The following is a 15634-nucleotide window of genomic DNA, read 5'->3' on the forward strand; positions in this document are numbered from 1 at the left end:
GGATCACAGTTCATGGCCAGCCACAGCTACTTAGTGAGCTCCTTTGCAACTCAGTGAGACACTGTTTCAAAATAAAGAATAAAAAATAGGGCTAGGGTGTAGCTTGGAGGTAGAATGCCCCTGGGTTCCATCTCTGGTACCACAAATTAAATACATCCATAAATTAATTTTCCTCCATGAATAAAGAATAGAAATTATAAAATGTTAATTTGTAGCAAAGCCTTTTTTTTTTTTTTTCCAGTATTGGGCATGGAACCCAGGGGCATTTGATCTCCAAGCTACACACCCAGCCCTACTTTTTATTCTTTACTTTGAAACAAGGTCTCACTGAGTTGCAAAGCGCCGCACTAAGTAGAAGCTGAAGCTGTCCTCAAACCATGATCCTCCTCTCAGCCTCCCAAATGCTGGGATTACAAGTGTGTGTCACCGTGCCTAGTGAGCTAAGTCCTTTTGAGTTTGTCTATTTAATAACTTTCTAAATCGAATTCCCCTTCCCTCCCCTCTTTTTAGTCTGATTTTTTTTACTCTTTCCTCTTTCTTTTTCCCATCTCTTCCTTCCTTATTTTCTTTTCCCCTCCCTAATCCTACCTGATTTTGGAAATTTTCAGACATATACAATAATATACAGATCTGTATAACTCACCTTAGGCTGGCCACCCCTGGTTTCTATAACTTAACTTCCATAATTTCTAATTCACATTCATTCCCTAGTCATCAGTTCTCTTAATCTCCTTCTCCCAACCTTATCCAGTGAATTTTTTTGGAAACAAATCACAGCCATCACATAATTTTTATCTGTGAATATTCTTTCTGATGTTAGAAATATTCCCTAGACTGTTTAAGTTTAGGTTACTTATTTCTAATTATTTATTTATTTATTTATTTATATTTTTATTTCTGTGGTACTAGAGATTTAACCCAGGAACATCTGCTTCTGAGCTATACCCTCAGTCCTTTTTTATTTTGAAACAAAGTTTTGTAAGATTGCTGAGGCTGACTATAAACCTAAGATCCTCCTGTCTCAGCTTCCCAAGCATTGGGATTACAAGTGTGGGCCATCATGCCCAGCTAAGGTTACTTATTTCTCAAAATTTCTTAAATCCATTAAGAAATTATCAATTACCTAACAAACATTAGCAAGAATCAAAATAAAGGTGAATATGCTGCTACCTACTTCCCCAGCAGATCAAATGTTTTTTTTTTTTTTTTTCTCCTAATCTTAAGAATTCTCCTGGCTGGGTGTGGTGGCGCACATTTGTAATCCCAGCATTTGGGAGGCTGAGACAGGAGGATAGTGGTTCATGGATAGCCTCATCTACTACTTAGTGAGGCCCTTTGCAACTCAGTGAAACCCTGTTTCAAAAATAAAGAATAGCTGGATGTGGTGGGCACGCTTGTAATCCCAGCATTCGGGAGGGCAAGACCGGAGGATTGCAGTTTGCAGACAGCCTCAGCTACTTAGGCCCTTTGCAACACAGTGAGACCCTGTTTCAAAAATAAAAAATCTAAAAAATAGGGCTGGCGGTGTAGCTCAGAGTTACAGTGCTCCCCTGGGTTCCATCCCCAGTACATACATACATACATACATACATACATACATACATACATACATCCCCAGTGCATACATACATACATAAATAGAAAAGAGAGAAAGAATTAAAAAAAATAGAGCTGGTATAGCTTGGAAGTAGAATGCCCTGGGTTCCATCCCCAGTACTACCAAAAAGTTCTCCTCAGTGCATATCATTTTGTTTGTTTGGTGCTGGGGGTTGAACCCGGGGCATTCTACCTCTGAGCTACACCCCCAGCTCTATTTTTTAATCTTTTATTTTGAAACAGAGGCTCACTAGACCAGTGTGGTGGCAGACACTTGTAATTCTATTACTTGGTAGGCTGAGACAGGAAGAACAGAGGTTCAAAGCCTGCTTTGGCAACTTACCAATATATTCAGCAACCTAGTGAGACCCTGTTTTCAAATAAGAAATAAAATTGGTTTGAGGGTGTAGCTTGGAAGTAGAATACCTCTGGGTTCCATCCCTAGTGTCAAAACCTATAATCTCATTATTGCTTGCTTTCTACTGCCCTTGAGTGGAAGAGGAGACAGAGTTGGTGTTCTTACTTATTCATGCAAGAGTGTGGAATTTATGATCCTGAATCAGTCCTACTGTGGCAGTAGAAGAAATTATCCAGAATCTGTTTTTCTTGGTTTTTGTTTTTACAGAACCTAGAGGTTGAACCCAGGGGCATTCTACCTCTGAGCTACACTCCCAGCCCTGTTTTTTATTCTTAATTTTGAAACAGTCTCACAGAGTTTGCAGAGGGCCTCATTTAAGTAGCTGAGGCTGGCCATGAACCTGTGATCCTCCTGTCTCTGCCTCCCAAGTCCTGGGATTACAAGCATATCCGGCTCAGAATCTCTGTTTTACTATGTGCTTTGAGAATAGGGACTTGAAAGGTGACATGGTGTCCCAGCCTCAGTATTTGTTTAGAGGTGGTTCTCTGCATTGTCTTCCTTTGTGGGTTTAAGTGTAAATAATAATTTATAGCTCTGTTTTTAGGGAATGCTGGCTGATTTTGTGTCTCAGACTTCTCCAATGATCCCCTCCATTGTTGTCCACTGTATAAATGAAATTGAGCAGAGAGGGCTGACTGAGGTAAGAATCAATCATAGGACAGGGTAAATTTTGTTATTTATATTAATAAGAGATTCTTAAATAAAATGTCATCTTGATAATAGACAGGCTTATATAGGATCTCGGGCTGTGACCGGACAGTAAAAGAGCTGAAAGAGAAATTCCTCAGAGTGAAAACTGTACCCCTCCTCAGCAAAGTGGATGATATCCATGCTATCTGTAGCCTTCTAAAAGACTTCCTTCGAAACCTCAAGGAACCCCTTCTGACTTTTCGACTAAACAAAACCTTTATGGAAGCAGCAGGTAAGGCCAGATCTTAATGCTTGAATGTGAACAGTAATATAATACTTTACTGCTTTATCTTTGCCTAGTACAGTGTCTGAAACATAGTAGGTACTCAAGTAGTTTGATGGCTGAATAATTATACATATTCCTTATGTCTATTCTCTTTCTTTCTAAACTATAGATGGCATTAACTGTTTATTGTTTTGTTGCTTTTGGTTTTTTAATTAAGTTTTGATTGTCTTCTTTTTTCTTTTTCCTGGTGATACTGAGGGTTGGACACACAGTAATTCTACTTTGCAGCTACACCCCCGGACCTAGTTTATATTTTATTTTGAAACAGGGTCTCACTGTAGTTACTCAGATTGCCTGTACCACCATGTGCTTTAGGTTGTCCTTTTGGGGTTGGAACCATTTTTTGGTTTCTTTTCCTACATCCTACATCTAATCCATTGTCAAATCTTGTCAGCAGTTTCATAAAATATATCTTAAGTTTGGTATTTCACAAAAGTGGTAGTAGAAATTTTACTAGCCTTCGTAACATACTCTTCCTCCCCCGGATATGGTAAGATCCTGCTGATTGTCCTCTTTTTTTTTTTTTTTTTTTTTTTGCGGTACTGGGGATGGAACCCAGGGGCATTCTGCCTCCAAGCTATACCCCCAGTCCTATTTTTTATTTTTTATTTTGAAACAGGGTCTCACTGAGTTGCAAGAGGGCCTCACGAAGTAGCTGAGGCTGTCTGCAAACTGTGATCCTCCAGTCTCAGCCTGCGGAATGCTGAGATTACAAGCGTGTGTCACCAGGCCTGGCTGATTGTCCTCATTTTACTCATGTTCTCTACAGTATGATCTTCATGCAGGAGCTAGAGTTAGCTTTTAGAATTTAAGTTAGCTAGGCATGGTGGCACATGCTCTGTAATCCCAGTACTTGGGAGGCAGAGACAGGAGGATTACAGGTTCATAGCCAGCTTCAGCAACCTCATGAGGCCCTCTGCAACTTAGTAAGACCCTGTTTCAGAATAAAATATAAAATAGGGCTGGGAGTATAGCTTAGAGGTAGAATGCCCCTGGGTTCTATTCTCAGTCACACACACACACACACACACACACACACACACACACACACAGCTGGCCATGGTGGCACATACCTATAATCTCAGTACTTGAGAGGCTGAAGCAGGAGAATCACGGGTTTGAGGCCAATCTCAGCAATTTAGCAAGATTTTCAGCAATTTAGCAAGACCCTGTTTCTTTTTTTGTGGTACTGGGGATGGAACCCAGGGGCATTCTACCTCTGAGTTACACTTCCAGCCCTATTTTATTTCTTATTTGGAAACGGAGTCTCACTAAGTTGCAGAAGGCCTCACTAAGTAGCTGAGGCTGGCTACCAACCTGTGATCCTCCTGTCTCAGTCTCCCAAGTACTGAGATTACAAATGTGTGCCACCATGCCCGGCTTAGTTACACTGAAATTTGTGCATTTCTCTTTTCTTTCTTTCTTTTTTTTTATCATCGTTCAAAGAGATGCCTCTATTTGAGGAAACCAGCAAGCTACATTTTAAGAGATGAAATGTTTCAGCTTGTACACCAAAAATTTAAAAATTAAATGAAAAAAATGAAGTGTTTACCAAGGTTATGCAGGTCAGGGGATCAAAGGTGTTTTTTGCAGTACTGCAAATTGAACCCAGGGGTATTCTACCCCCAAGCTACACCCCCAACCCCCCAGCCCTTTTTTTTTTTTTTTTTTTTTGCGGGTCTGGGGATGGAACCCAGGGGTATTTGACCTCCGAGCTACACCTCCTACCCTATTTTTTATTCTTTATTTTGAAACCGGGTCTCACTGAGTTGCAGAGGGCCTCACTAAGTAGCTGAGGCTGTCTGCGAACTGCGATCCTCTGATATCAGGCAACCGAATGCTGGGATTACAAGTGTGTTCCGCCACACCCGGTTTCCCAGCCCTATTTTTTATTCTTTATTTTGAGACAGGGTCTCACTAAGTTATGGAGGGCCTCACTAAGTAGCTGAGTGATCCTTCTCAGCCTCCCGAATGCTGGGATTACAAGGGTGCTCCAGCACGCCCAGCTCTACCCCAGACCTTTTTTTGAGACAGGGTCTCACTTAAGTTGCTGAGTGTCTCCATAAGTTGATGAGGCTAACTTTGAACCTTTAATAGAATGTATTATTTCTTTTTATTTTCCTTCTGGTTCTGGGGATTGAACCCAGAGGCATTCTACCTCTGAGGTATACCCCCAGCACCATTTTATTTTTGTTTTGAAGTCTCAGTAGGTTGGTGAGAGTTTCACTTCTTGCTGAGGCTGTCCTTGAACTTTCCCATCCTCTTGTTACTGAATTACAGGCCTGTGCCACTATGCCTAGCTAGAATGTATGTTTCATAAAACAAGGACTTTATTTACTTTATCCTCAACTCTTAGAATAGTACTATACACATAGTAGGCACTTAAATGTCTTAAGAATGAGTACTTTCTTGTGTGTGTGTGTGTGTGTGTGTGTGTGTGTGTGTGTGTGTGTGTTTTACTGGGAGGGCATTCTGCCTCTGAGTTATGCTCCCTAACCCTATTTTATTTTTTGAAACAGGGTTTGACTACATTGCTGAGGGTCTTGCTATGTTGCTGAGTCTGGCCTTGAGCCTTTGATCCTCCTGTCTCAGCCTCTCAAGTACTGGGATTGCAAGCGTGCACCACTGCACCTACCTGTACCTTATTGATAATTATTATCAGTACAGTTGTATGTCTGTCTTTCTAGAAAATTTGTTTCTAGCTGCTTTTCCTAAGTGCAAGGGTGATTTCTAAATGTTCTGATTTCTATTATTGAACTGTTGGCTAGTATCCTGCTTGTTAATGAAACTAGACGCTATGTAGTCATGAACCTAATCAGAAGTTTCAGAAGCTTACTGTATAGGAGATACTTTGTGGTCGATAACCTGGAAGCCTGCTGTCAAGGGAAAGAAGTCTAGGCCTCTTGGTGCCTTCTTTTCATTTATAGAAATCACAGATGAAGACAACAGCATAGCTGCTATGTACCAGGCTGTTGGTGAACTGCCTCAGGCCAACAGGGACACATTAGCCTTTCTCATGATTCACTTGCAGAGGTGAGTGCAACAGCAACTTCTGGGTGTTAGGGAGTGTGAGAGGTGAATTGTTTTCTTGTAGAATTTATATTTTGCGTTTAATTAGAGAAGCAGGTCTTCTAACTTAATACTCTTTTGCTTAGAGTGGCTCAAAGTCCAAACACTAAAATGGATGTTACCAACCTAGCTAAAGTCTTTGGCCCTACAATAGTTGCCCATGCTGTGCCTAATCCAGACCCGGTGACAATGTTACAGGACATCAAACGTCAACCCAAGGTAGGCATATGTGTGCATGTTCATATAAAAAAAAGAACTTGGGCAATGCGATAACATGAGAGAACAATGAGCTTTGGAAGTTTGCAAACATATTTGGTGCTTTTTAGGTGGTAGAGCGCCTGCTTTCATTGCCCCTGGAATACTGGAGTCAGTTCATGATGGTGGAGCAAGAAAATATTGACCCCCTACATGTCATCGAAAACTCAAATGCCTTTTCAACACCACAGACACCAGATATTAAAGGTCAGGCCTAAGTTGTGCTACTTAAGAACTTGTTTCTCTTTAGTTTTCTTCATCTTTTCTCTTCCCTGTTTGCTACAGCTGTTTGGAATTCATATTCTTCAATAAAAATTAAAATTATTTTGAAAAATTCTAAAATTGAAGGAAAATTTGCACAGTACTACCATTCTAACTTTTTTTTCCATTTTTCCACATACTCCTTTCTTTGCCTACGTGGACATATATTTTTAATGTAGACATAATAATAATTTAGGTATAACTTGTTCTTATTTTACCTAGCATTATGAGAATTTTTTCTGTTACTATATACTGTTAAAATTTTATGGTTGCAAATGATAATTTAAGTATTCTGTTAGGTATTGACATTTTTCATGGTTACAAATAATGCTGCAGCCAACATATATATTTATATACCATAAAGATAAATTCCCCAAAGTAGTAATGACTGAGTTAAAGGGCTTGACCAGCCAGGCATGGTGGTGCACACTTGTAATCCCACTACTTGGGAGGCTAAGACAGGAGGATCAGGATCACAGGTGCCCATCCAGCCTCAGATATTTAGTGAGTCCCTCTGCAGCTTAGTGAGATCCTGTTTCAAAATAAAGAATACAAAATAGAGCTGGGGGTGAAGCTCAGAGGTAAAATGCCCCTGGGTTCAATCTCTAGTACCACTAAAAATAAATAAATAAATGGCCTGACCATTTTTATGTTTCTTGAAACATTTTACCAACTTGATTTTTTTTTTGTGTGTGTGTATGTGGGTCTGGGGATGGATCCCAGGGGCATTTGACCTCCGAGCTACACCCTCTGCCCTAGTTTTTATTCTTTATTTTGAAACAGGGTCTCACTGAGTTGCAAAGGGCCTCACTAAGAAGCTGAGGCTGTCTGCGAACCGCGATCCTCTGGTCTCAGCCTCCCAAATGCTGGGATTACAAGTGTGTGCCACCATGCCCGGCTCTAGATATAAGAATTTTGAAGTTGGAGAATGATCTAAATCAGGCAGTGAATGTCAGCTATTTATTATTTGCCTGCATAGTTCAAAAGGTACACCAGCATGCTACAAAATAGTGACAAAAGTGATCTGTGTAGCTTTGCCAGGTGCCTGAATGCTTCACAGGGTAGTCAGTTTAAAACTGGCCATTTTCAAGGGTGCTTTCTTTTTTACTGCTCTTTAAAAAATGTCTGAACTTTCTTTGAAGTGAGCTTACTGGGGCCCGTGACAACTCCTGAGCACCAGCTTCTCAAGACTCCTTCATCGAGTTCCTTGTCACAGAGAGTTCGCTCTACCCTCAGCAAGAACACACCCAGGTATGCAAAACTGGCCTTAGTAGTAATTCAAACATTACTGCTTTCTCAAACTTCTTTCCTAGTATATTGATGTTTATCAAAAGAAAAACTAAACTAGATCTTAAGCTAGCAACTAGACTTTTAACAGGAAACTTGGAGCCAAAGAACCCTTTCTTAATCAAGTGTTTGAAGGTCTTTACTACTTCCCCTCTTTCATTTTAGATAGCTAAGAGTACCTGACAAAATCTTTAGAATTTTCTGCTTTTATTTGAGTCACCAATGTTTATGGAATGCTTTTTCAGTTCTTTTTTCTTTTCTTTTCTTTCCTTTAATAGATTTGGAAGCAAAAGCAAGTCTGCCACAAACCTAGGACGACAAGGCAACTTTTTTGCTTCTCCAATGCTCAAGTGAAGCCATGTCTGCCTGTTACTTCCCAACATTTATCAGTTGCAAGAAAGGGCACACCTGTACTCTCTGCTCTGCAGCCTCCTGTACTCACTGCTACTTTTAGCATTTTCCAGGCTTTTAATCAAGTTTAATTGTGCATGAGAGTTTTATTAAAACTATACATATATCTCCCTCTCCTCCAGTAACATATTATCAGCTCATTGTGCTGGTTGTTGTTGGAAGCTTTTAGATGGGAGATCTTTACAGGGGTAGAAGGAGGAATGTGGAATTTGTTGTGATTCTTTTTGGGGTGTGGGGCATCCCTTTGGCCTAAAGTCAAATGGTGCTCATAGGATGACTTTTCTCTGGTCATTTAACTAACTTCCATAAGACAGTGACAGCAACCCTACCTCTTTGGTAAGACTGACTTGCATCAGGGTGGGAAGTGGGAGGTTAGGGTAAAACAAGGATTAACCAGAGGATTTAGGATGGCTCTGTCTCAGAATCCGAGATTCCCCTTCCTCCATTATGAATTAAGCTATAGCATGGAGCCTTTGGTAAAAATGAGATAGGTTGAGAACCAGAACTAGTTATGGAAATATGCTTAGCTGTAATGTGTATTGATCAAGTCCTAATAGTGGGAAGTGACAACCTTGTAAATGTGATACTTGTATTTATCTCTGATGGGCTGCTGGCTGGACTTTGGGTTTGATTGTGGTCAGAGCCATTTTGTTGTTCTAAAGCTGAATTCATGTTGATACCTGACACACCCCTTGTCCAGTAGAGCCCTATTTCTAAAGGTCAATATGCTGTCTGGCATCCCAACTAAGAGAACGCTGTAAGGGAAAATTATTAATATTTCATGTGGCAAGAAAAGCCACAGTCATTTTGTCTTTGCACTTTGGATGCTGAAATCCTCCCATGGAACACAGCCACATGTAGATGAATGTGAGCTTCTTCTTATATAATAATTATTCCCATATCCATAAAAATGATTTATATAATTTTTTTTTTTTTGCAGTAGTAGGGATGAAATCAGGGGCATTCTACCTCTAAGCTGTACCCACAGCCCTATTTTTTTTTATTCTTCATTTCGAAACAGAGTCTCAATAAGTTGCAGCGGGTCTCACTAAGAAGGGAGGCTGGCTGGGAATCTGCAATCCTCCTGTCTCAGCCTCCCAAGCGCTGGGATTACAAGTGTGAGCTACCACACCTGGCCTAGAGGATGTTTCTGACTCGTATTGACCATTGCCTGTAAGATACATATCTGGAAAAAATTAAATAGCCTTTTCAAAACATGAGGTTGGTTTTCTTGTCTTGGATGGTAACCCTTTTTAGAACGTATTTTCCCTCAAACTGATTTGAGTCTATTGTCATCTCTATTTTCCACTTTCTGGACCCACCCCAGGCTTGCCACCTCCAGGAGCTAATTTCTTCATTTTTTGTCCAGTTTCTTTCTGTGTTCAAACTGAAGTCTTATATTAGTACTATACTGTTATCCTCTTGTTGGAAAGAACTACTTTAAACAAAAACCAAACTTTTAAAGCTAGTCTATAGGGACCAAAATGGTACAGATTGAAAAAAATTGCTGCTGGCTGGCTAGAACATCCTTCACTGTTGGAAGTGACTCTCGAGTGAGCTGGGATGATTGACTGAGGGCACCTGCACTTGGAACTCTGAAGCCGGTGAACAGAGTGTATCTGAGATTGAACATAAACAGTTGCAGGCTTAATGTGTAACTGTGGAGAGAGGAGGCAACCTACTGGCTCTTTTCCCAGGAGGGGGCAGTTCGCACAGCAGGGCCCATCTGCCTCAGCAAATTGACAGAGGATGGGTCCCATCTCCCCATATTCCTTTTCACACACGTGCCTGCTTGGCTTTATATTTTTAAACTTTGTCCTAGATGCTACCTCTTCTTTTTGCAAGCTGCAAGTTGGCCTGGCTCCATATTTGCTATTCGGCAGTATCTCCCCAAGGTGCATTTGAAGTCACTAATGTAGAGGAAGTAAATGGATTGTGTAACGTTAGTGAAGGCAAGACAGCCCTATGTAGGAATTGATGGCCCATTAATGAAAAAGGAAATTGTCCTGTGTGTCAAATGTTGGCAGCCAATTGCTCAGTTTTTTGGTTAGGCCAAGAGACCTTCACCATGAGGATAATTCTGGTATTAGCAATACCAGAGACCTTAACCATGAAAATAATTCTGGTATTACCCACTTCCAACTTACTAATAATACTTAATCTGGAACAACTTGACTTTTGAGGGCTTTCTTAATTAAATTATATTTCCTTGGTGCAAGATCTGTAGAAAGGGGTCCAGTGCTTTGGAGTAGCCATCCCCCTGTCTCTTGATCCTAAATTTCTGAGGCTGCCTCTTTTTATTTTTAATTTGGAAACCAGATCTGACTAGGTTGATGAGAGGCTCACTACTTCCTGAGGCTGTCCTGGAACATGTGATCCTCCTGTCTCAGTCCCCCAAGTCCTGAGAGTCCAGGTGTGCGCCATCATGCCTGGCTCTTGCTTTACCCTTTGAGGAAGTTTGACTTTATTTCACTTCCTAAGAACAGAAACCTATTTTTGGTATATGTGTATGTGAAGAGAGAAAGACACTGACTGGGGGTTGAACCCAGCGACATTCTACCTCTAAGCTATACCCCCTGCCCTATTTTATTATTTTAGTGTGTGTGTGTGGGGGGGGTACTGGGGATTGAACCCAGGGGCAGTCTACCTTCAAGCTATACAATACCCAGCCTTATTTTTATTTGGAAACTAAGGGTCTCATTAAGTTCATGAGAGTCTCACTACTTACTGAGGCTATTTTTAAACCTGTGATCCTCCTGTTTCAGACTCCCAAGCACTGAGATTACAGGCTTATACCACTGTGCCTGGCTTCAGTTTTATTTTTTGTTCTGAAACAGGGTTGTGCCAGGTTGCCAAGAGTCTTGCTAAATTGCTGAGGCTGGTCCTGAACCTGCAATTCTCTTCCCAAGTACTAGGATTATAGGCATGTGCCACCATATCCGGCTGGAACAGGAACCTATTTCTATTTATTTAGTGGTACTTGTGATTGAACTCAGAGGCATTCTACTACTGAGCCATTTTTCCAGTCCATCCCCCTTTTTGGTACTGGGGATTGAACCCAGGGGCATTCTACCTCCAAACTATAACCTCAACCTCTTGTTTTTTTACTTTTGAAACAGGATATCACTAAAGTGCTGAGGGTCTCACACTAAATTTCTGAGGCTGGCCTTGAACCTTTGGTTCTCTTGTCAACTTCTCAAGTACTGGGAATACTGTTTCAGTCACCCTCCCTCGCTTTTTCCCTCTTTCCTTTCTTTCTTTCTTTCTTTCTTTCTTTCTTTCTTTCTTTCTTTCTTTCTTTCTTTCACTGTGTGTGTGTGTGTGTGTGTGTGTGTGTGTGTGTGTGTGTGTGTTAGTAGCTGGGGATTGGTCCTAGGAGCATTCTACTTCTGAGTTACACCCCAGCTATATTTTATTTTTACTTTGAAATGGTTTAGGTTGTGGAAGGCCTAAGTTGCTAAGGCTGGCTATTGACCTACTATCTTCCTGTCTCAGCCTCCCAAGTACTGGGATTACAGGTGTGTGTCAGCACAATTAGCATCTCACTAAGTTACTGTGCACTGTGGCCTCAAAGCTACACACACACACACACACACACACACACACACACACACACACAGCCCAATTTTCATTTTTTTACTTTTTGAAACAGTCTTGCTAGGTTGCAAAGAATCTCACTAGCTGCTGAGACTATCTTCAAACCTGCAATCCTCCTGTCTCAGCCTTACAAGTACTGGAATTACAGGTGTGTACCACCATGCCCAACTCAGAATAGGAATCTAAATTGCAGCGTTTAGCCAGGTGTAATGGCACGCTCCTGTAATCCCAATACTTGGAAGACTGAGAAAGGAGAATCGCAGGTTTGTGGACAGCCTCAGCTACTTGGGCCTCAGCAACTCACTGAGACCCTGTTTCAAAATAAAGAATAAAAATAGGGCTGGAGGTATAGGTCGGAGGTAGAATGCCCCTAGGTTCCCATCCCCAGTACCACCAAAAAAAAAAAAATGAAAGTGCATTTATTGCTAATAGAGATAAAAAGCAAGGAAGCATTTGAATTTTGGACTGTGTGATTGAATTACTAGGGGGGAAAAGTCATGGGCTATAAAGTGAATCTGCGGCAATTAAAAGGGTCTTGGATTCTTCAATTCATGCTTGAATTATTAGGCAGCACAAGCTGGGCATGGTGTTTCGTGCCTGAAATCCCAGTACTTGGGGAGGCTGAGACAGGAGGATCACAGACTCAAGGACAGCCTTAGCAATGTAGTGAGACTCAGCAGCTTAGCAAGACCCTGTTTCAAAACAAAAAGGACTGTTTCAAAACAAAAAGTAGTACTACCCCCCCAGTAGTACTACCCCCCCCAAAAAAATTATTGGGCTACGCAAAATGACATGGGATTACTAAATGCTATTTTAGTATTGTGGTAGGGTCTCCCTGTCCACACAGTTTCCCCCTTATTTTTAGTTGATACATCCCAAGATTCCCTGGGTTGACTGAAATTGTGAATAGTACCAAAGCTTATATATACTATGTTCTTTTCCCTATGTGTATGTATACCTGTGACAATTTTTAATTTATAAATTAGGCACAGAGGGATTAACAGCAATAATAATAATAGTATTCTGTAAGAAAAAGTAAATGAAGCTAGGCGTGTTGGCGCACGTTTGTAATCCCTGCGCTTAAGAGGTGGAGACAGAATTGCGCAGGTTTGAAGCCAGCCTCGCTGGCTTAAGAGACCCTGTTTCCAAATAAAAACATAAAAATGGGTCTTGGAGTGTAGCCTGGAGGTAGAAGGGTTTCCAGGAACCCCAGTAACCCCCCCCCACACACACACACAAAAGTAAATGAGTATAGTTCCTCAAAATAGGATTTTTGAGGGCTGAAGATATAGCTGAGTGGAAGAGCACTTGCTTAGCTTGTACAGGGCCCCAAGTTCCATCTCTAGCACCACACACACACACAGAGTACTAGAATTTTTATTTTGTGAGCATGTGGGTTCTGTACACTATTATTGGTTTCATCATACTGCCTGCAGCATTGCCACGTAGTAATGTGTCTCCACATTATATGCTCTGATGTTTCACTTACCGGTGTAAGTTATTGGGCATCTTCCAGAAGAGCCCAGTTTCATTCAAAATTGGAATTTTGTTGCTTCTGTTGTCCTTTCTCCTTAGTCAACTTCAGTTCTGCTGAAAATGTGTCAGCCACTTCTTCAGACAGATAAAGCCTCTCCAGTAATTTCCTGGTGATTAATATATATATGGTGTGTGGTACTGGGGATGGAACCCAGTGGTATTCTACTTCCAAACTACGGCCCCAGCCCTATTTTTTATTCTTTGAAACAGGGTCTCACTGAGTTGTAAAGGGCCTGATCCTTTACAACTCAGTGAGATCCGTGATCCTTCTGTCTCAGCCTCCCAAATGCTGGGATTACAAGCATGTGCCCCCACACCTGGCTTCCTGGTGGTATTAAGGATAGAACCCAGGCCAACATGTACACTAGCCAAGGAATTGCTCTACCAGTACTGAGCTACACCCCCAGCCCTCCAGTAATGTGTGTGTGTGTGTGTGTGTGTGTGTGTGTGTGGTACTGGAGATTGAACTTAAGGGCGTTCTACTTCTGAGCTACATCCCTGTTTTATTTTTTATTTTGAAACAGGGTCTCACTAAGTTGTAGAGGATCTCACTAAGTTGCTGAGGCTAGCTTCCAATCAGTGATCAGCCTCCCCAATACTGAGATTACAGGGGTGTGCCACCATGGGCCCAGCTTTACAGTAATTTTTATGTTTCAGTTCAAATTTGTTTCTGAATCTGTGTGACCTCTCTTATTTGAAATAAATGGCTTGGTGTCACTAGTTTTGGCAGAATCCCTTGCTGAGGTCTTCAGCTAGGGTCAATGCTTTCTGGTATAACTTGTTGCCATCAGTTGGAATGTGTGTGGTGAGTGTGTGTGTGTGTGTGTGTGTGTGTGTGTATGTTACTGGAGATTGAACCCAGGAGCAGAGCATTCTACCTCTGAGCTACACCCCCAGCTCTATTTTATATTCTTTATTTTGAAACAGGGTCTCACTAAGTCGGAGGGCCTCACTAAATTAGCTGAGGCTGGCTGCGAACCTGTGATTCTCCTGTCTCAGCCTCCCAAGTACTGGGATTACAAGTGTGCGCCACCATGCTCAGCTTGGAACATGCTTTTGTTCATGTCTTCTACCTATAAATTGAATTCCTTCTCTGCTGTTTTTGGTTTTTGCTTTGTGTGGTGCTGAGGATCAACCCAGGGCTTTGCACTTGCTAGGCTGCCTTCTCCATCTTAACTGAGCACTTATCACACACTTTTGCAGTTCGAGTGTGACAACAAAATCAGCATGGATTTATTTTTCCAATAGTTTCATAGGAAATTTGTTCATACTGTAGATCTTAGCAGCCTCAACATATAGGTTTTATTTTTCTTATTAAGTCAAGAACTTTCACTTAAGACAGTACTTTATGGTTTCTCTTTAGCATGTTCAAATTTGCTAGCATCACAGCTCTTGGATTTTATAGTCATTATTAAGTGAATTAAGGAATATTTGAATATAAGCATGGTGATACCATAGCAGTTGATCTAATAATTGACTAATAAAGTGTATATAGCTTGAATACAGTGGACAAAATAATTTATATCCCAGGTAGGACAGAGCAGAATGACACGATTTCATCATGCTTACTCAGAATGGCTCACAATTTAAAAATTTTAATTTATTTCTGGAATTTTCCATTTGAGTTTTTTGGAGTGTGGCTGAACACAGATAACAAACCAGAAACAGATTTGGGGGTTACTGTATCCATAATACACACACACACACACACACACACACACACACACACACACACGCTGCATATGGCTTTCCTATTCGAGCATTTGGGGGATTCATTGCTGTCTATACCTTATATGCAGTATTCTGAGTGATTTTCTTAATCGTGCATTACCTTTTCTAGGGCTCTCAACATGAACAGGAAAAGAGCAATTGGGAAGTCCAGGTCTGAGAAGTGAGGATGGCACAGCGTTAAGTGTTAAGTCTGCACAGCTCAAGGCAGGTTTTCAGTCGATGTACTTTGATGTGGTCTTGGTGATGACTCAGGTTTCAGCCACTTGTGGGAAAAGGTTTAAGCATAGTCAGAGCATGTTGGCATTGTGCTTTTAGTGTAAACAGGATTTGGGGAATGACCACTTAACCTAAGAACTAGTAATTTTTTAGTATGCTTCCTGTGCCTGGTATGTTTTGTAAATAAGTGAAGGCACCAGGGCAGAAGGTCCATAACTTGTGTAATTTATTAGACACTGGATCTCAGCCCATATTTGTTGATAGTTTCTGTTCATGAAGTC

At 41.1% G+C, this 15634-nt stretch overlaps 1 protein-coding gene across 1 annotated transcript in view; it reads left to right on the forward strand.

Moving 5' to 3' along the window:
• The window catches only part of RACGAP1 (Rac GTPase activating protein 1), a gene marked incomplete at both ends in the record, with an annotated part of 29322 nt that extends 21106 nt beyond the window's left edge, over nt 1-8216 (forward strand). Inside the window, 7 exons of the mRNA XM_080706184.1 lie at nt 2559-2654; nt 2738-2936; nt 5918-6023; nt 6146-6278; nt 6386-6521; nt 7718-7826; nt 8141-8216. Of these exons, the coding sequence (XP_080562310.1) occupies nt 2559-2654; nt 2738-2936; nt 5918-6023; nt 6146-6278; nt 6386-6521; nt 7718-7826; nt 8141-8216 (855 nt within the window). The remainder of the gene's footprint in view (nt 1-2558; nt 2655-2737; nt 2937-5917; nt 6024-6145; nt 6279-6385; nt 6522-7717; nt 7827-8140) is intronic.
• Nucleotides 8217-15634: the final 7418 nt, after the last annotated feature.

Source organism: Muscardinus avellanarius (assembly GCF_963383645.1).
Source record: "Muscardinus avellanarius genome assembly, chromosome: 11".
Lineage (NCBI taxonomy): Eukaryota > Metazoa > Chordata > Mammalia > Rodentia > Gliridae > Muscardinus > Muscardinus avellanarius.